Source organism: Zootoca vivipara, chromosome 8, assembly GCF_963506605.1.
Source record: "Zootoca vivipara chromosome 8, rZooViv1.1, whole genome shotgun sequence".
Taxonomy (NCBI): domain Eukaryota; kingdom Metazoa; phylum Chordata; class Lepidosauria; order Squamata; family Lacertidae; genus Zootoca; species Zootoca vivipara.
The window spans coordinates 55,338,293-55,360,778 of NC_083283.1; the positions used below are offsets into that span (position 1 = coordinate 55,338,293).

Below are 22,486 nucleotides of genomic sequence, written 5' to 3' on the forward strand. Positions count from 1 at the left end.
AGAAACTTAGAGAACCGAATTTAAGATTTGAAAAATGAGAGCGAACCAAAACTGACAGATCCTGCCATCCTACTCAGAAGTAAGTCCTATTGTATTCAATGTGGCTTGCTCCCAGGTAAGTGGGGTTAGGATTGAAGCCTAAATCAAATATGCAATGTATGTTTGCATACAATCAAATATGCAATGTATATCAAATATGCAATGTATGTTTCTATCCCCTTTTTTCAGAGGCTCAGGATGGGAATTAGCTTATTATTAAAAGAAAACTTTCAGATAAGCCTTCTGCTTATGTAGCTGCTGGGCTAGGCTTATAAGAGTGAGTCTGAGGGACATAGCTGCCAAGTTTTCCCTTTTCTCGCGAGGAAGCCTATTCAGCATAAGGGAAAATCCCTTTAAAAAAGGGATAACTTGGTAGCTATGCTGAGGGATTTGCAAATTTCTACAAGATGAAAATGTTCTAGACATGAAGGGACTTCCTGCTCCTCAATGCTTATTAGTCTCTGGTAAGAATCCATATATTTGTTATAGCTCAGTGGTTTACACAGGATTTGTGTCCCAGTTCCATGGCTCTGAAGGCTCCACAGGAAGTGAGCCACAGCTCAAGTTTGAGGTAATTTCTATAAATATTCATGTCAGTAACATTTGTCTCATTGGTATCAGCACTGACATAGAATATTTCTATCCATTTTCGTTTCTATTTGAAAGAAGGGAGCAAGCCTGGATTATTGGATTTTCCCCAGAGATTTCCATGTTAGAATGGAAAAATTCCAGTGTCAAAATTGAGGAAAACCCTCTTCTGCCTAGAAGACTGTCTTTTGCCTATCTGCACACAGTTAGTTTGTTTGGGCATGTGACTTGCTCCAACACAGTGATTTGCTGCAGGAACAGCCAATTCTCATAAATGGTCTCTCCCCTTCAAAAAGGACCAGCTGTCCATCTTCAGTTCAGGAGAAGGTGCTACTGCCACACATTCCCTTGAGTCTGTAGAGCATGGCAGGCAAGGCTGGCTCTACCATTAGGTAGGCTGAGTCAGTTGCCTCAAGTGACATATGCTGGGCTGTGGTGGCAAAGTGCCAGAGGAGGAGAGCTGTCACATGGCTTGCCCTGTGTCCTTCAAGCTAGCCTGCTGCCACCAGATGCTACAGTGATGTTGTCCTGTCCTGTTGCTGGTGTTGATTCAGTTTCCAATCTGACTGACTTCTGTTTGTAGAATTGGGAGAGGGGAACCACCACCTTGTCCTGTGCCTCAGGCAGCAAAATACTGACAGGCTCCAGGAGAAAGAAATGTGTGAGCCCATAGAAATGGACACAGAGCTGTGGATCAGGAGAATGACTTCCAGTGTCCATCCCCTTGCCTGGCACACAAGATATAATTTTGTCTGCACTCCCTTTTAGCAGAGAAATTATCTTCGGGGCACTAGCTAGCTGGTGTGTATGTTTTAAAAAGGAAAGTAAGCAGTTTTGTTTGGTGAAAGAATTACCAAAGTGAAATGGGAACTTACAATGTTCCTGAAGAAGTGGACTACTGGGTTCTCATCCACATACCGGCCATGAGATCTTGGGTGAGGCAGGGAACTTACATGGCCAATTCTGGCAGCGTGATGATAATCCTGAAACAAAGGACAGGTTATGCTTGTAGACCAGCAAGCAATCTGAAAGGAATTGGAGCGCCCATTGGGGAATGATCAAACATTAAGATTCTTAAAACTCAAAGGAGAGATGATGGAGATGGAAACACACATTAGGTACAGAAGAACATGAGAAAAGGCACTCTCCCGACAGGGTCCAGCAGAATACTTCCAGGGAACCCTGAAGAAGGACATGGAAGCAGGAACTATGGAAGCAACTGTGCTTCAATATCCATTTAGTTATCCAGGCCTTACCCTCCATGAGTTTATCTACTCTCTTTTCCAAGGTAAGAAAATACCATGTGGTTATGGTTACTCTTTAATTCCACAGCAGTGGAACACTTCATGATAGTAGTGTCTAATGAAATACAATACATTTACAGAGATCATTGAGTCCCTTGTGAGAAAGCATTTATCCTGTCATTTTCACTCTTGCTTTGACTTCCCAGCTCTTTAAAAGCCGTGCATGGGAAGTAACGGCTATTAATTCATATCAGCACGTGAAGCTAAGTCACAAAGCTTTTCCATCTAGTGCAGGTCTGTCTACATTGCTCTGACCGGCAGTGGCCTTTCAGGGTTTTGGGCGGATGATCTCCAGAACTTACTACTTAAGATCCCTTTGGATGAAAGTCCTAGTGGTGGCGCTTTCTGCATGTACACATGGAGAACTGGAACTTTCTGCATGTACACCTCATGTGGCCTGTAATGAAATTATGGTGCTGGGCTCTTGGCATGTGTTTGAATAAAAAGGAGATGTTGCACAGAGGTCCTTGGTTATTGCAATTCCTAGCTGGTCGGTAATTCATGTGCTTTTGAACCGGAAATGTTTGTGTGTGATCATTAGGCTATTCCCCCCCTCTGAACTAAGCACAGATTCAGAAAACCACTTAGCAAGTGGTGACTCATGTAAACTTAATGCAGGGTGCATCCCTCCATATGACTAGCAGGTCAGCAGTGTTCAGCTGTGCATGTGCTAAGTCCAGTTTTAAAAACTCACCTTCGAATATGACCAGATGCTATAATAGAAGTTCCTTGCATATTTTAATGACAAGTTGCCAGTATGTGGTAAATGGTCATCTGCATCCACCTAGAGTCTTACAGCACAATCCTAACCATTAGAAGCAAGTACCATTAAATTTGATGACGTTTACTAATCAGCGCATTTAAGATTGCAGCTATTAGTAGCAGTGTTGGAGCAACAGAAGAAAAAACGAATAGCTACAGTGCTACAGATCTGGGTGGAAGCTTTCAACTTACACAGAAATCTTCTTTAGGTATTAATGTTCTTATTTTTTAAAAAAACACACAAAGCAAATAAAATATGAAATTAAAGGTGATGTTAACCAAGTCATGCTGAATGGGTTTTTTTTAAAAAAATCATAATTATAATTTTATATAAACATAAATATATATTTATATAAACAGAATATGGGTTACAAATCTTGTTGAAGGGGCTTATCAAGGAAGCACTTTTTTAAAAAAGCAAGATGCATGAAAAATGTTCAGCAAGAAAACAGATGCATCTTTCTAGAGCCACAAATCTCAGGTGTCATCAAGACCTTGTAATGCAAAAAGAACAACTAATGCTGTTGAGTTAGGGGTGGTGTCAAAGTGATCTTAGCACTTTTTGGATTGCATTCCTTGCATTTGTAACCAATTCTGCCCTCTAAATATCTTAGAATTAGCTACCTTTCCATTCCTCATGGTGAATTCTGTGTAACTTGAAAGCTCCCATCGTCCTACACCCACGGAAGTCCTGATAGTGCTCTCATGTCTTTCAAAAGTACCGTGAGATGCAGCCCTGAGATACTAGGTAAAATAAGGTTCAATAAGCACTACATTTTATATATGAAAAGGTATACATTCTGGAATATCAATGTTATGGACTATGTCTGCTAATAGCAAAATGTGCGTGCACTTACCTTCTTACAGTAGCATGGTAGTCTAAATCAGATGGTGTGTACAGTATAGTATCTGAATATTTCATTCTCACTTCTGTTGCTCATTTCTAACAAATTCCTTGCCATTATGGACCTCACTTGCAAGTCAGGAGGAGCACATATATTTCACAAGGATGCACACTAAAAGACTGTTCACAGAGTAGTCTGAGATCCCACATGACATTTGTATTTTTCTGTATCTGTTTAGCTTGGTAATTTGCTCTCTGTGGAGCTTTGGGATGGGTCACAAAGCCAAAAGGAGCACAACTTAATATTTCATTGAAATCAGTTAAATTTCCACATCTTTTCCTGTCTTAACCTGAAGTCCCAGAAGTATATACCAGATTCATTCATATATATATTCAACCTGGTATGTGCCAAGAGAGAGTTGCTGGATATATATCAGCATAATCTGAAAGGGTTAACTTCAAATTCTTTTGAGATGAGTTGGCCTTTGAAAAGCCCATTGTGTGTATTAATGTGGGAACTGGAAATTGGTGAATTTGGGCTTCTTTTGCTTTTTTTAATGTTGTCATGGCATTTCCTTTATATTTCTGCAGCTGAAACACCTGGATAGCTTAAAAAATATCCCCAAGATTCCAAAAAAGCATGCATGCTCCAGTATTGTTTGTCTTTTTGTTTGAGCTATGTGCAGAAAAACCCGCAGCTTGTATGTTAGACTGAAATTGATAAAGGACTTGCCAAATAAATGAATATCCCAGCCTTCCCCCCATTTCCCTCCCCCTATAATGTTGTTCCTCCTAAGGATTGTACTGAAACAGAAACACACACTTTATTTTCAAATGCCATGCCGTACAGTATTTCTCACCTCAGTGAGGAAGAACCTGATAAGTCTGCCTGGTCACTCTGCTGACCAGGTGCTGTTGAGGGAACCTTCAAGGCACTTTCTTTTCCTTCTTTGTGTTCTTTATCTTTAAACTGAATAGGGACTGGACATCCATTCAAATAGAAGACTGCCCTCTTTAAACTAACCACATGGCCACTGCTCATACCCTTTTTTTCAACTTGCTCTATTAGGTTTGCTCTAAATCCATGTTGTATATATGCATTTACATACTAGAATAAGAGAGTCATTGGCTGTCATGTGAATTCTGCCCATTCCCCCACTTTGCTTTCCCCAGTTGGCACTTGCATTCTCATTCTTACAGTACATTCTGTTTCAAAGTCACATTTTTACAGAATAACACAAATCACAAAGGACCGAAATATAACCACTGATTGTTTTTATACCAACACTTTTTATTTTGCACGAACTATACACATGTGGCTGTGTTATCTGAAAATTACAGGTTTGTTTCAATCCTGTCTTTTAGTTAACTGAAGATGCCATCCAGCCACTCTTCGCCCACCTCTCCTGCCTGAGCCACATTAAGCACAGAAATTTCCTGCCAGTGATGCTCTGTTCTCAATGGCACTCATCTTGTGGGTTGAGAGACTAAAGTACCTGTTAAGTATGGAAGTTGTTTTTCCTAAGCCACCACACCGAATCTGAATCACCCTTACTATCATCATAGCTTTTAGCATAAAGTTTTAAACAGAATGGGTTTTATGATCAGGTTCAGACATCAAAACAAACCCAGTAGGCAACTAGCTGCATGCTTAGGAATGGAAGAAGAGCCTTGCAATCAGACTGAAGGGTCATCGACTCGAGGATCCTTTCACACAGTGTCCATGATGCGCCATGTTTACAATATCACAAGCCAATGACAAGTGGAAGGTGTGCCTGTAGTTGTAGTCAACTAAGACCTCAGAGCAGACATGTTGAAAGTAATGAACCTAAGTCAGTCGTGCTTATTAACTTTAATGAGTCTCCTCTGAGTAAGTCTAGAATTGAATACCACCCTGTATTTTTAATGATACAAAAAAGTTTTTTTAAAATAAAAAATCCAGTATAAAACAATTTCTTTAGAAAGATATGAGAGACAATAGGGCAATCCCCTGCCTTAGTTCTTGTTACTAAGCAACAAGAATTACCAAGGCAACCAGGCAGGCACAGGTGAATGAAAGCTAATATTTAAGAGGAATTGAGTGGTGGGGTGACTCCACACTCGAGAGCTCTTATAAAATGTCAGTGAAGGAACTACCAGCCAGGGGAAGAAATAAGTGTCATACCACATTGTTTTATCCTTTCCTTTTTTACTTTCACCCCATCCGTCTGGCAGTGCCAGAGGCCTACCTCTCAGTTTCCTCTGGGAACTGATGCATGAGCTCGAAATGCAGCAACAGGCTGCTGCTATCCTGTGGAGTGGCTTCTGACGTCAGACACCTGCAGTATTTTCTCCACTGCCAATGTGAAACAGAACTTCTCTGTCAGGTAGACTAGTTACAAACGTAGTTGGACAATATTTCAAGGCACAACATGCCTCGCCTTCATTTCAATGGCTTGATTCTGTTCCCTGGCACATACATACCAACATTTACCACTCCTGCTACAACTCAGAAGGAGCTACAATCTAACACTATATTTTTCATCACATGGAAGGCCTACAGATCATGGGGAAACCTTGTAATGGTTGTATAGAGGATGGGATTTCAGTGGGTGCACCTTTTCCTTCCAAATGTGTCCTGTCTCATATCGCACTTCCTTCGCTACTGTTAATCTCCACAGTTCAGAGTTGTTGTTGTTGTTGTTGATGATGATGATGTTATAATTGTTAGTAATAATAATAAAGTCTACTGATAGTAAAAATGAGGACAATCAGTAACATCCTGATAGGAGAAGCTACAATTTCAGGAAGCTTGCAAAAAATAGCTCTGTGTAAAAAAAAACCACACACCAACAAATCAAAAACAATATGAGTATATTGTTTCATTGCTGCTTTGTATTTTCAAATCACTGTTCTAGAACAATAATTTTGACTACATGAAATCGGTTATGGGTTATGACCTTTTTGTCTGTTGGTCAGTGGCAATTGCTATATAAACATGATATAGCGATTCTATACTATACATTTACGTGGGTATCAAACCCTACATATGTAAAATCTTCCTCTGCCCTTAACTTAATATAGGCATCTGAAAGGCAATTAACATGGGAAACAGAAACAATTTGCGTTTGCTTCTTTCATTTTAAGGCATTGTTGAGGGATTTTGAACCAGCAGGTGGCGTTTCCTAGTTACAATAAATGTACATCTAACAGAAAGGGAAATTTCAACACATTTTTGCAGGTGATTTCCATATCTATTATTAACAGTGTTCAGTTGAGACTGACATACATAAACATACAGTCATCTCATGTGGGGAACTGCAGATGGATGGCATGAATTGGATGTGCATACTAACTGGAAAAGTCTTTAGATTCAGTACAGGTAGTTGCAACAATAATTGCAATGCCAATTGGACAGGATCTCTTTTTTGCCTAGGGGTTCCTTGATGGGACTAATCACAAGGTTAGATTCATATCATAATGCTAAATACATGGCCTTGCATGCAGGGGGAATCCAGCCCATTGACTCTGTGAAACACCATTTATAAACTATATAAATAGTACTAATTTAGAATGATCTAGGCAAGAGGGAAGTTTTTTATTTCTTGCAAAATGGGAAAATTGTACTTTCCCACTTGTTTGAGTACTGTAAGAAAAAGTTTGGTAGGGGCTTCACAATACAGTCATACCTCGGTTTAAGTACGCCTCGGTTTGAGTATTATCAGTTTAAGTACTCCGCAGACCTGTCTGGAATGGATTAATCAACTTTCCATTACTTTCAATGGGAAAGTTCGCTTCAGGTTAAGTACGCTTCAGGTTAAGTACAGACTTCTGGAACCAATTGTGTTTGTAAACTGAGGTACCACTGTAGTTATTTAGGGGTGGTGTCAGGTAGCCTACACACACACACACACACACACACACACACACACACACACACACTACATATTCAGGCAGACAGCAACACCCATGAGAAGTTGAATGACAAATGTGCATATGTGGGACTCCTAGCAGAAGCACTTTCACAACAGCTTTTGGTCCTTCAGAATGCTGTTAATGTGGTATACAGGAAGCAGAAACCCCAAATACTTCAGTTAGAGTCACTTGTCGAAGTAGTTCAGCAAGCCCCAAGATCACATACCTAAGCAAATGTACATCTTGCAGAAGAAGCCATTTCAATGTGTTTTCCTTTTCTAGTCCATTTCCATATCTATTATTAATGGTGTTCAATTGTGATTAACATACCATACATAAATGCAGTAAGCTTTTTTTGGGGGGGGGATGAGGAGGACAATAGGAATTGGGATTTTAAAATTTCCAGGTACTTCTGTTACACAGCATGAAGAAAATACACTAAGTGAAAGGTTCTGAAAACTATCCTTCTAAGTTGTTTTTTATGAGTCCAGTTCAGTAAGGAATTTTATTTATTAAATTTATATACCACCTTTATCTTCCAAGGATCTCAGTGTGGTATCCATGGTTCTCACCTCCCCTATGTCATTCTCACAGCTACTCGTGAGGTAGCTTAAGCTAAGAGATGGTGACTGGCCCAAGGTCACCCATTGAGCTTCATGGCTGAGTGGGGATTTGAACCCTGCTCTCCTAGGTCCAAGTTCAACCTTCCAGCCATGATGCCATGCATGTGGAAAGACTTCACAATGTGGGAAACAGCTACATTAGCAGCACATCTCTCCATGGACCAATGACAATTTACAGGGCCTTTGAGTGGTCAGCCAAGCAGGATTTGGCTGCCACATAATATGCCCATTCCACATCAATGTTTTATCTAAATGAGGCAAGTCACAGGTACAGCAAGCCATTGACTGTCACCACCTCTTGCAGCAACAGAAAACATTTAAAAACATACATTGATGTTTTATACTTATTTTCAAGTTCTGCCTAAAATGTGTGGTTAAAAAAAAGTAAGGCCTGCTTTCCAGCTCATTTGCTGGAAAGTTTTAAAATTCATCCTTCTAAGCCACTCTGTTTGCACAAATATTATATGCATTGCTAGAACAAGGCCCTATTCATCTGAAAAAGCAACCTGTGTTTTAGACAGCCAAGCTTAATTCTGACCATCTTCCAGGTAATTTACTCAGATGTTGACCTTCAGTTTAGGTATCAGGGAATTAGCATTCAGGGCAGAGCAGACGAAAAGCACGCCATCATAGAGTTTAATAATTAACAGCAGCCATACCATTAGTGCTACTTTCTAAGCCAAAATGTTCCCTCTAACTAGCAGATACAGTATATCGACACAGCCTCTGTTACCGTGATCCAAATGTGGAAGTAAAAACATTTCTTTCGGTGTTTTTCTTCACCCCACTTTGGGCTGGAGAAATGTCTGTAGTATTGTACATCGATTAGTCGCTTATTTAGCATGTTGCAAAGAAACCGAGAGAGCTGACTGAAAATGTGTTTGTGTACAACAAAGTGAAGCCTGATTTACATCATAGCTTAATTAACAGTATGGCTTAATGAAAACATGACCTTCTGTATCTTTGTCTTCTTCCTTTTTTAACCAACAGAGCAACAACTCTCCTTATTAGAGAGATAGCAGAATTGTATCACCTAGTGGTAAAAAATCCTGCTCTGCGCAGTCTGTCCATTTGGCGCATATACTTAATATTTCCCTGGGGTGAGTTCTACATCTTCTTCCTTCCTTCATTTGAATGCTATTCAATATTTGAATGCCCAAATCAATATTTGAATGCCCAAATGGCAACTCAAAAAAGGAATCTTTGTGAAAAATACTCCTTGCTTATTGGGAGCTTATTATTTCTCTTGCACAAAGACAAAGAAAAGCTTCCCAGAGAACATTTTGGCAGCGGCAGACTAAAGAGAGAATCCTCTTGCCTATGCTTCTTCTTATGTGCGGATCCATGGTCCACTCAGTGGGAAAATTGCACACATCCTTAATTCTCCCAATGAAATTAAAGACACTAAAATTTGGTTAGAGTTCACTTCAGCGTAGAGCAGGGGTGTGCATTTTTTCTATCAAGGGCATTCCCCTGGATATGTGTTGAGTATAAGCTAGCAGTGAGCCAGACCAGAGACAAAAGTGAGTGGGACCTCTCCTTTACTCTCTTTTCTGTCGCCCCCTTCTCTCTCTCTCTCTCTCTCTCTCTCTCTTTCTCTCTCTCTCTCCTTCTGATATCCTTTCTTGCTTTCTACCTCTTCCAAGGGATGGGGCTGATTGTTCTTGCTAGAGAGATTAGGAGCCAACTCCCAGTGGCTGAGCTCCCTTTGGCCTCCCCAATAAAATATTTGAGCCCCCCCCCCAAGTTGATAGGCATTGCCATTCAAATGGGGTGCATGTGCTGTCTTCTGACTGATTATATCCCATATTTTATTTCACTTCAGCTTTAAATCCCTGTATCCTTCAAGCACTTTGATAAACTATTCAAGTCACAATACAGTGTGTAAAGATGGTTAGGTTCAGATGTTAGTGTTTAAACTTAAATAATTAGTGCACCACTTAACAGTATGAAAGCTATTTAATAAATGCATTACCAATGTTCAAGCGTAGACAAAGGTCAAATATTGAAACAAAATCATGTCGTGTTACAGACTCTAGGAAGCTAGTACCATCAATTATATATTTTACAATGCTACAATTTATACAACAGTTGTACAAAACAGTAGGTATGACATGATTTTCCTAGACACAACACAGACTTGTAAAAAGGAAAAAAAAATCACAATACATAGTTTCCTTCAGACTACTAGATAGACACATTGAAATACTCTTGATTTACTGTGAAAAATGCAAGTTATTATTGATGTGGCTAATTTTCCCCATAGGTTTCATATGCAAAACATTTCATACAGATTAAGAGCATGGTCTGGTTCTATCACATCTCAGTTTATCAAGCTGAGATATGCATGAACTTGAGCCTTTTACTCACGCACAGAACCCCTTTGCATCACCATGCAAGTCATGATAAATCCAGGAAATCTCTTAATTAAACCATGATTTAAGATTTTAGATTGTTCCAAAATTGTCCAAATAGATTGTTCCAAATAGATTGTCACCATTTCATCAGAACTGGGAAACTATGGTTTATTAGAGACTTTCTAGTTTAATAGTGGCTTGCCATAGTGGGGTCCTGTTCTTGAACATAAGGCACCTGCATATTTCAGCTTAGAAAGATGAAATAAATTAATGCCTTTAACATTCAGACATGTTTTCATTCAAATTAGGAGAAACCTATGATTCTTTAAATAAACATACTTTTTTTTGCTGTTTGGAATCATGCTCAATTTTATACCAAGCAGACACTTTACACTATTTCACCATTTTCTTTAATGATCAACTATTTCAACTGGTCTCAGAAGCTCGAGACCCATCTCTTGGTTTTATATGCTGGGAGGCAGCATTAGAAGCAAAACAAAACAAAAAAACAAAAAGTCCCCCCTTTTCAGGTGTTAACTTTACTAGTGGTTGCTTTTGAGCAGCAGGGGAAAGAAGATGAAATATATTTATCTGTTTAGACACTGGCATATCAGTGAATCCTGGCTCTATAAAGCCATTGTGAATATATTGCTTATATCAGGGGTAGCTAATGTGGTACCCTCTAAATGTTGTCGAACTCCAACTCCTATGACCCCTGACCACTAGCTAACTGATGGGAGTTGGAGTCCAACAAATTTTGAAGGCATCTCCTTGACTAATCCTGACCTAGATGGTGCTATGTTCATAGAAGGTGCTGAAAGTACTCCTTTCAGAAAATTGATGCAAAATAAATACAAATGAATCTGCATCTTGAGCAGGGTTTCTGCAGACCAGTGCTTGTGTGGTGGTTTGTTGTGCTTTTTTTTAAAATTGAATCACTCCCGGTTCTGTAGACCTTATTATTGCCCCATTTTTCTTGTGTCTGATGCCTTGTATCTCTCTACCATTGAGGGTTGCCTTAAACTTCAGTGGAGATTCTTTCCAAGGAAGTGTATGCGCAAGTCATTGCTTTATACCGTGGTGAATGTTATCTACAGCTTGATTTCAAGGTTTTATGCAGTAGCTTATAATATGCCCTTCAGAGGGCTGTATTGACAGCCAGATTGACAGCTGCGCCAATGCAACAACCCCAAATCAGGCTCCCTGGATTCAGTGTTGCAGAAGCATCACACTGGCAATCTCTACCTCGGCTAGACCAGTGGAAATGTTTAGGACCATGCCCTGTGTTAGATCAAGGGTTAAAACTGATCAAAGAATTATTTATGGCTAGTTAATACTTGGTAAGGAAACATGAGAAAGTAGGAACCATGGAGGGAAGAATAGGCGCTATAGACGGAAATAATATGCAATAGCTTGAAGATGTAATTACAATTTTTTAAAAAAATTCTCAGTCTGATGATGGAATCGGAACAAACTAGATACAATTTAGGCATAACTGCCTGATGCATCTGTTGAGTAGGTATTTAAGCATGTTCTACCACAATGTGTACTAATTGCGACCCTAAACCTGGAAAATACTCACTTAACTGGCTGGTAAATCTACTTTGGCACTAGATCTAATGGATTTTTTCCTAATATATATTGGGTTTTGCAATTCTGAAAACTGTAATATTTCAGAGTACAGATTGTTATGTTTGAAAACAGACAGGCTTTTAATTACCTTACATATAACTGTGCGGGAAAACATCCCTTAAGAAGCCCACAATTTGTCCAGTAGTTATTTGCTACCTCATAAAAGGCTGTACTAATTGGGTTATACAACAGGGCCGTGACTGCGAGTTTGTTTTTAATGCTGCAACTACTTGGCATGTACCAAGAGAAGTACCACCGGAGAGACTCACTTGAAGTTAAGTCAAGTGTCAAGTTTTGCCTAATTTTAAATGAGAATAATTTTATAAAGCTCTGTTCACGATTCATGTCTGCATATGTATGTGTGCATTGCACATGAATCCACCAACCTGCACATACAGATACAGTAGATAGATAGATGGCGCATAGGTACTAACCATGGGAACACAGGTGGCATGTTTTCTGCCACATAGGAGGGACAATATATCCATACATTCATATTGGTACATTTTATTTTTCTCCCACCCTTTCCTGATGTACCACAAATACCAGAGCAATGGAGAACCTGTCTTTTGAGAGGGGAGGCAGGGGAGGCGAAAACAAGACAGGCATTCTTCTATTTTCCCTTCCTCCTCCTCTCTTTAAACAAAGGGGAGCGTTATTCACGCATGTATTCTTCACCCATGGATGTTAATAAGAAAAGAATATGCCTCCACAAGGAATTCACCATGCTCTCTGCCTGAATGTCAGTGCTTTTTCTGGACAAAAAGATGTTTGTGTTTGCTGCATTCCGACACGAGTGTGGGCAGATCAGATATACGAACCAGCACTGCAGGAAGGGGAAAGGAGGCTGGAACAACGCCCTTACCATCACCCCAGCTCCTGTTACATAATTAGTTGGCGCTTTGGGAATCCTTACCGTAGGGAGTATATTCTCTATGTCTGGAAAAAGACCTCTTCCATCATCTCATGACCCTACACTGTCGCATGTTTACCATTTTGACTTGGTGCACACTCAAAAGCAGGATTATCAGCAGCTACATTCAGTTGATGATAATTCCTGTCTTCGGCAAAGATACTGTTTGAGTGCGTGATGAAAAATATTTGCAGGGTTTAGTTTCTGTGTCTGCTTCAGCTTTTTTTTTTTTAAAAAAAAACCCTTCTCTGGACACTTTCAAAGTGCATCAGTGTTTGTTTTACTATTACACACAATAATTAGCAATTGTTATGTTTTTAAATACAGGGAGGAAAAACATATACCTACATTTCCAGCAACTTTGACATAATAATGAAGTAACAATTCTTATCTGAAACCCATACTATTCAAGACAATTGAATTACACTAATAACTTTATGCTTTCCTTAAAAACACACATGCACAGCTAGTATTAACAAATATTTGTGGCACTTGCTGAGTTAACTTCCAGCATTGAAAGTCTCCTGGAATGAATTCCCAGGAGATATTGTTCATTACCAGCATTATTATTTCTGAGAGCACAATGTTGTCACACAATGGCACAGCCAGTTCTTCATGGACTGGCCAAGATATATGCAAGTCAACATTTTAAAAGCAGTTGTTCTGTTGCAGCTAAATAGTATTTGGAATAATTCATAACCTTTTATTTTTGTTACGTAGGCACTGGACTATGAGTTATGCAGATTTAAATGCACCAATTGTGGCAGTGAAAATCTACAGCAGTGTGCTAGGATCAACAATACAAAAGATGATTTTTCACATGAGAGTGTCTATCTATACGCAACTCTACTCCTAACAGACAAATAGATTTCACAATGATAGCTAAATACAGAAATACCCACAATCTGAACCAGATGTAAATCACTTATCACCAAATGCTTGAATTGAATACTTTTGAATCACTTACATTTCAGAATATGTAGTGACTGCTTATTGTAGGTGTGGGTTCATCCCCTAGTGATCTCCTAATCTATGAGAAATAGTGTCTTCATGCTATACCTGTCAGTTCTGTGACATCACAACATTTCAATTTCATTTTGAGCCAGATTTGAGCTAGTAGGTCAGTAAGGGCAATACTGTTATGATGCAAACTCCCTTAGAAATTGATCTAAACTGAACTGAAACCAACTATACTTGCTTGGCTATTTTTACAATTGCTGCCAACTTTATGTCAAGTGACTTGCCCAGGACTACATACAGCTCTGTCTACATACAGCTCTGCAGAGGTCTTTCCTAGCCATACCTTGGAGGTGCTGAGGATTGAAGCAGAGACCTTCTAAATGCAAAGCTCTACCACTGACCCTCTGTCCCTTACACCCAGAGAAGTTTTTAACTCTTCAAAAGTATTTGCCGGATCAAAAATGTTACCTATAAAAATACAAAATATAACAGCCAGTAGCCAAATGGTTTAGCAAACACCGCATTGATACATTAACCAGCAGTGAAGGAACTGGTTTCCCCGCTTCAAATGTGTGTACCATTCTCCTGCTTCATTCCAATTCCCATCTGTTGAACAGTACACAATTCTATGTGTGCATTGGCAGTGCTTTTGCTACTGACATCCCCCAAACTAGCTGAAAAGTATTTTCCTTTATTAAGGCAGCACTTCTATACACATTTGCCTAGACATGCACAGATTTGCACTGCGAACCTTCAACCATCCATCCATGAAAAAGCACAAGTTAATACAGATGTGGTCTGATCTTGTCACAATTCCCGCGTTCTGTTTTGTTTCTCTCATCAGAAAAGAAACAAAAGGCATTAGGGTTGGCGAGCTGTCCCCTGGTTTCACAAAGCTTCGTGTTAGTCTCACGACACAGCCTGGGGTTACAAATGCCACCAAGAGTCATAAACAGACATGAAGCCAACAGACGTTAAACTAAAGTCAGTGTCCATAAAGCTATCACAGAGTTACTGTAAACAATTGTCTTTCTGTGACTCCTTTCCAGTCAGATTTTGAGAAAGATTGCAAGATAAATATCACTGACGGGGAGGAAAAAATTCAAAAGAACACCAAGCCTTTCCCCATCATAGGTACTACTTACAACCAATTAAAAACAAATCTCCCCAAGGGAGCCTCAGAGCATCACATCCTGATATAAAATAATCCCAGCATTATGTTAGAAGAGGATTAGGGGTAATTAGAAGTTCAGGTCAATTTAAAAGGGGACTGTTTGTAGTAACATTCTCTAATGCATTATTTCTAAAATTGTCTTAACAGCCAATTATCACATTAGAAATGGATAAACACAATTCTGAAGGCTAAGTCAACTGTTGCTCTATGGAGGTTATTGCGTTCTCTTGAGTTTCCTCCCACCCATCCTTTTACAATTCTTGACTTCATTGCAGCTATTCTGTTCTCCTTTCCTCTGAGCTCACCTTGCCCCTCCGGGGATAATGTTTGTCACCTCCAAAGAATCTGCCCAGTGAGTCAAGTAGACCCGGTTCCCTGTATCTTCTGGGGGATCCATGTCTAGCATGGTCTATTGTACTTGCAGTTGCAAGTTTGGATCCATGCCGGAAAGAGGAGCGTTTCTGTGAAGCCATCAAATCCGAGTTCTCAGAAGCTGCTGCACTGTCCTCCTGAATGGTCTGTAGCTCATCTGATTCAGAGGGCCGGTCTTTGAAGGTGTTGTCTTCTCTCCCTGGGGCATCTCGGGAAAAGAGGCGGACCAAATGGGGGCGACCAGTCGTGTCAGCTGGGTTGGCATCCTTCCAGGCATTCTTTGGGTCTGCTGCGCCCTTGGAGTCTGTCACCGCTGTGCTCTTAGAGGAGGTCCCATTGTTCTGGTTCACATCTGCCTCTCCTGCAAACAACAAGGATGAGATATGAATGCAGGCCTGTGAAAAACAGAGAGACGGAACAATGCAGCTTTCTTCCCCTTGCCTTGGGTTTGCTGCTTCACACAAAGTCCATAGATTATGTGCAGTTGCAACAGAACTGCCTTCTACCAGCTCCAGGACAGATATATTAATTTTTATCAGAATTAATATAGCGGGAAAGAAGAGTTGTCAGGCTGGTGCATGCCTATTTTATTTATTGAAACCTGTATTTGGAAGAAAGGCAAATTTCTTTAGCTGTTAACAACATAGAGCACCCTTTTGCTTTGCCTGTTTTTGCAGGAGAGTATCAGAACAAATTTGTAATGACTGATAATCTAACGTTTAGGCTGCACAAGCTTAAGTGTAAATGTATCCTCTAAACAGCTCTGTTAGGTTCTGGACCATGATAACCCTGCAAAACTAATCTACACTGGCTGACTAGTCATTTCTGAGTCCTATTTATGGTGCTGGTGCTTTAAAGTCCCAGATGGCTTAGGATCCAAATACCTGAAGGACCCCCTTCTTTGCATACCAGGCTGCCCAGGTCTTAAGGTCCTCTGGAGAGATCCTGCTTCAAGTACCCTCTTTAGTAGAGATATGCTAAGTGTTCACACAGGGTCTTTTCTGTGGTGGCACCCTGACCTTGGAATACCCTCACTGGTACTGACACTGCAAGTCTGCAATTTGCCCTGGCATTTTAGGTTGCAGGTTTTTTTCCAGGTGAGGTGAGGTTATTTTTATTTTTATTTTTGCTTTTTGTCATTTATTATACTTACCTGTTGCTTTAAAACTGCATTTATATCTAGTTATTCAAACATTTGTGCAGGCCCTAGAGTCTTCTGATGAAGGACATTAAGTAACATTTTAAATAAGCAAATACGTATCTTCACTATCCAACCTAACTTACTGTTTCTGCTGATGCCAGGTGCAATGATGAGAAATAATTGCATGGACAGATTTCATTTGGGTGTGAGTCTTATTAGCAAATCTACTCTGGCACAACTGTTTACTCAGAGGAAAAAGAGTTTCACCACCATCATTGGAAATGCTAACAATGATTCTCAATTTTCCAAGTGCCAGACCTACGTAGCCAACACAACGTTATTCACACATAGGAGAGAGCCTATTATCAGCAGGCTCAGGAGAACCACAGATTTTGCGGGAGGGAAACGACTGTTCACACATGTACAAAAAAAGTGGTACTCTGTCCCCATATGACCTATCTGGAATTGACACCTGTTTTGCACAAGCAATCACATCACCACTCAGAAAAGAGCAAGCGTAACAATGAGGAGGTTGGAGCAACTTAAAAAGTTTGGGGCTTTTGTTTAAGGAAAAAAGGGAAATTCCACAATGCTAGAACCCAGGGTCATCCAATGAAAATGAATGGTGGGTGATTCATGACAAACGGTACACTACACTCCTTCCCGCCATGCATGGTTTATGCTCCCATAAGATGCAGTGATGGCCACCAATTTGGACCGTTTTGAAAGGGGATTCAATAAATCCATCGATCCCTACTACAACCAGAGGATCCAGGATCAGAGGACAGCAGTGGGAGAGGGCTGTTGTGCTCATGTCCTGCTTGAAAGCTTCCCCTAGGCATCTAGGGGAATATATCTGTTGGTATATGATGCCGGTAAAATTGGCGAGAATGTATAGAAAGAAGGACAAAGGATGCTGGAAATGTAGGGTATCAGAGGGTGATTTCTACCACATGTGGTCATGTGACAAAGTGATTTTTTTGGGGGGGGAATCAGTTTATAATGAGTTAAAAAATTATTTAGGTATACGTTCCCAACCCCCCCCCCCCCGAGGCCTTTCTATTAGGGCTGATGGGAAATGAAATTAAAAAAGCAGACCAAAGATTGTTCATGTATGCCACAGGTGAGAGTATTAATAGCACAGAGATGGAAATCACAGGAACTACCTTCAATTGCGGAATGGCGAGTGAAGATGTTGGAATATTTAGAGTTGGCCAAACTGACATGCAGAATCTGAGATCAGGAGGACACGAAATTCAGAGAAGAACGGAGTAAATTTATGGATTATGCAAAGGAGAACTATAAGAATTTAAAGACACTTGGGGGGTATAAATTAGACCCTGCAATATTGATTTAGCATTGATATAATATTTGCCATTGAGTTAGTATCTAATATTGGAAAATTGTAAAATGCGCGAGTAAAGTGAAATAAATTACCTGCTTAAGGGAGGAGGGAAGTCAAAGCTTGACAGAGCTATTTGCTGTATAAATCTAAATTGTATTTGTTGATGTAAAGAAATCTGAGAAAACAATAAAAATTTATTGGAAAAAAAGAAAGAAAGAAAGCTTCCCCTAGGCATCTGGTTGAATGCCACACTAGACAGGTCTTGGTTTGGATCCAGCCAGGTTTTTTTCTTATGAACCCAAAGTATAGAGAATTTCAAGGTCCTCTGCCAGTCTCAGAACATTGCTACTGTTGGTGACAGGTGACAGGAAGAATGTTCCAAGGCTGGGCCATGTGCTCTGGAGGAACTAGAGCAGAGATAGAGAGCCACTGTGGCAGGCAGTGTTTTAAAGCTGATGCAGAAGGAACAGGCAGAAGGTGCAGGAACTGAGAGGAAAGCTGGGCTGGATGAAGCAAACAGAACAGCTCTCTGATCTCTCTTGTCACGTTTTCTGCTGGGGATTATGCCTTACTGCTAGCAGACTGCCAGAGATTCCCACAGCATCTCATCACTTCTGGTAATCCCTGTCGCAACCCTTGCGTTCATATTTTGTTGCCATTGACACATATGCACACACTGTTCATTTTCCTGAAACTGCAGCTTTTAAAAAATTTGCAATCAACTTTTTCTTTTCTTTAAGGGAGGGAGGAATTTGAGTACTTTTGCATTTGAAAGCATGTCCTCCCCCCCTTGCTTGGACCATCAGCAGGGTCTGAGCTCAGTCATACCTGCTTGGCCTCAGTGACAGTGATAACAGTTTCCAAAGAAACCAATGAATGTACTTAGGAAAAGGGCTGTGTTTAGTAGCAACATTTCTGTTGCTTGCCTGGACTTTAGCAACTTTGTCGCTGACTGTGGAGATGTAAAGATGTCGACCCCTTGCCATTCTGTGAAAATGTTGCTATCCCAAGACTTTTTGAGATTGGAATTAAATCAGATATTAATTCCTGCATAAAGACCCTGTGAGCAACCAACACAATATAAGGAATTTTATTCATCAACACTGGCAAGATTCTATGCCATAATACACATTCATTCCAGGGTGGTGGGGGGAATGGACAGAACAATGAAGCTATTGTTTTTAATTAAATGCATTAACAAAACACCAGAGCATCTGCATGCTAATATTTTTATAACAGTTGTGCTTTGTGTCAGTGAATGCATTTATTTCTGGCCAACAAAGGAAAGCGTTTGTGCCACAAAAGGAGCTTCTCCCAATACTAGCTAGAACATCTTATGCCTTTCTTTAGTAAGGAAAGTATGCATTGAGAGCTTTTGTTCTCCTGTTCCCTACAGTGGAGGGTCACCATTTTAAAAGGTACAGCACAACTATAGGTGTACTTACCTGCACTTGCAGAGTAACAGAGATAAAATGATAAACTAAAAAGGAATAGATTTTGACCGGCCTGATTGACGAGAGGTTGGCAACACAAGGCCTCAGGCCTGCCAATACTTGGCCACCATAATGGCCACCACAATAATGTAGTAGCATGGGGACAAACTTGGTTCCAGTCTAGGTAAGATTCTGGGCACCCCAAAAAACATTTAATGTGGCAGCATCATGCTTAAAAGCAAATGTCTTAATAATTAAGTGCAGTCCCTATACACAGCTTCCTTTTAGGTCATAGGTTGCTGGTATGCAGAATACTAGAATTATTTAACAATTACTCCTGGCTATATGATTGGTCCGTGCTCTGGTCCATTCCATGGGGTCACGAAGAGTCGGACACAACTAAACGACTAAACAACAACAACATATGACTGGGACACGGGTGGCGCTGTGGTCTAAACCACTGATCCTAGGGCTTGCTGATCAGAAGGTCGGTGGTTTGAATCCCCACGACAGGGTGAGCTCCTGTTGTTCGATTCCAGCTCCTGCTAACCTCGCAGTTTGAAAGCATGTCAAAGTGCAAGTAGATAAATAGGTACTGCTCCGGCGGGAAAGTAAACGGTGTTTCCGTGTGCTGCTCTGGTTCACCCGAAGTGGCTTAGTCATGCTGGCCACATGACCCGGAAGCTGTCTGTGGACAAACGCCGGCTCCCTCCGCCTATAGAGCGAGATGAGCGCCGCAACCCCAGAGTCGTCTGCGACTGGACCTAACAGTCAAGGGTACCTTTGGGTAAGGTAGTGTGTGTGTGTGTGTGTGTGTGTGTGTGTGTGTGTGTACTAACCCATGCAAATACATATGAGCATTTTCTGCTCATTTGTCCATACATTAGATACCATAGATTTATTCATGTGCCTATTATTCTGTTGGAAGGGGCATGGGGCATAATTTTGGGACATCCTAATGCCATGCTTGATAATTAAAAAACCCTCACAAATACGATTGATGCACCATGCTCTAAATGTAGTTTAAGGTTTTTTCTGTTCCATCCAACATTGCTAGAATAATTTCAGAACTGAAACCATATGTATTAAATTTGTCAGATATTAAAATGCAATGAGCCACGGCTTTTGTCTTCAATTCTTGGTCTTTGAAGTATTCCTGATCATTGCATCTGAGTGAGCTTTGTCAGACTCATTATTTCAGAATAGGAAAACCATTCTGTTCATATCCCCTATTCAAGTAAATTACACACAGTTTGATTCGTAGGTACACCGTGAGTAGCTGCTCCTAACTGTTATCTCTTACTTTCCTTCTGTTATTAAGGCTCTTCCAATCTCCTGAGTTAAATACACTTCAGTGCAAAAGTTCAACATAATTTTATCATGCTTTGAATGAATTCCTCTGAAGAAATGGTTAATGCAATTTTATCTGTGAAACCTGTAGGATTTGCAGTGTTGGAATTTTAGATCAGTACACATTGTTCTCTGTGGCTCAAAGATGAAGTATGATTCTATTCAATGGGTACTAAAAGCCAAAAAAACAAAACACTTCAAAGTCATTGAGAATACTTGCAGAATGTCATAGAATCTCAGGGGCTTCTATGTACAATGCAAAGTATCTTTGGTTATGCAGAACAAAATTTTCCTACATGAAACCTGAAGATATGCTGAAATATCCTGTGAAGTGTCTCTTGCCAGAGTGTTCTAAAAGTGGTGTAGAACCAAATGGTGCAAGTGGGGAAAAAATGTTGTGTAAGAGCTGCTTTCCATGACAATAAAACCTAAAAATTCACATGGAGACAGGCTGAAGATGCAACAGATGGGAAAATGCAAGGTTGAATCTGTACCCAACCTTTGTATGGCTGTGAAGTAAGTGAAGTCAGTGTCTGTTTGCATTAGCTATACAGAGCATAGCTGCCAAGTTATCCCTTTTTAAAGGGATTTTCCCTTATGCTGAATAGGCTTCCTCGCGAGAAAAGGGAAAACTTGGCAGCTATGATACAGAGCACAATATTGATGAAGTTGCCAAAACTCTTAGCTCAGAAATTGGTGGCTCATGAAGCTTACCTCAAACATCATCTCCAATTTCCTCAATCTCAATTTTTAATCTGTGATGGAGAAGTCAGTCACTCCCTACTTTTCACCCAACCAGCTTCCAAACACCCACCCACCCACCCACTTAATTGCCTTTCCTGGTTTTCCGGCAGTGGCATGGAGAAAGGTCCCACTTTCCATCAGACTCATGGCATGCTGCTATGGCTAAAGCTAGATGGCAGGAACACTTTGGAAGCTCCTATTTAGAGCTTCTGTGCCTGGTACCAGGAAGGGGCAGGCCAGAGAGAACCCCCACCTCCTTTCCCCATCCCACATAGAACAGGTAAGTGGATGAGTGGTGAGGAAGGGGTCTGGAGGGAGGCAGGTAGTAGTTGGTTGAGTGAGGATGCATAAGCTCTTGGGGGGAAGTTCTGGGGGAAAGATGAGGTCTCGCAGTTGGAGATGAGTTGGGTCAGATGTGGCTTGAAATGGAATTGTGCTTCGTAAACCAACTGATTTTCCAAAGTTGGAACCCAAACAAAGGAATTTGCTCCTCCATCACTAGTTTGGAAAAATGAGAGTCCGGATTTGCCACCCTGGGCTTCTTTGTGAGGAAGGGTGGACTATAAACTGAAAAATAAATACATAAGCGCCTTTACTAAATAAACATAAATATGTAATTAAATGATACACACCTTTTCTGGAATGTAGTCTGTGAACTTAACACCTATTTATTTTACATTTAAAATATTATATATATTTTTAAGTAGTTGATCATAAAAATTGAAGTAACTTTCAGACCGCTATGCATTTTCACACACTGGGGCACGAGCTGATTTGTCAAGTTGAAGTAGAACAATGGCTCTCAAGTGGAATTTGGTAGTGTGGGCCTAGTTTGCAGCACATCCTCCTTGTTTTCTAAGTACGTCTGGCACAGATTCAGATTACTGAGGGTCATGGGGGAGAAGGAGCAGGAAACAAAAGCCTGTGGTTCGCAGCCAGTGGGATTTGCTATGGCAGAAATTTGGAATCTATGAAAAGCATGTGGCATACATCCAGACAACCCCACAGAGA

General features: G+C 40.4%; 1 protein-coding gene across 2 annotated transcripts in view; it reads right to left on the reverse strand.

The window, feature by feature from the left end:
• MBP (myelin basic protein) overlaps nucleotides 1–22,486 on the reverse strand; it is a 98,212-nt gene that overhangs the window by 11,262 nt on the left and 64,464 nt on the right. For both annotated transcript variants that reach the window (XM_035124388.2, XM_035124387.2), the window contains exons 4-5: nucleotides 15,396–15,823; nucleotides 1,503–1,610 (exon numbers count right to left, since the gene is read on the reverse strand). In XM_035124388.2, coding sequence (XP_034980279.1) covers nucleotides 1,503–1,610; nucleotides 15,396–15,823 — 536 coding nt within the window. The remainder of the gene's footprint in view (nucleotides 1–1,502; nucleotides 1,611–15,395; nucleotides 15,824–22,486) is intronic.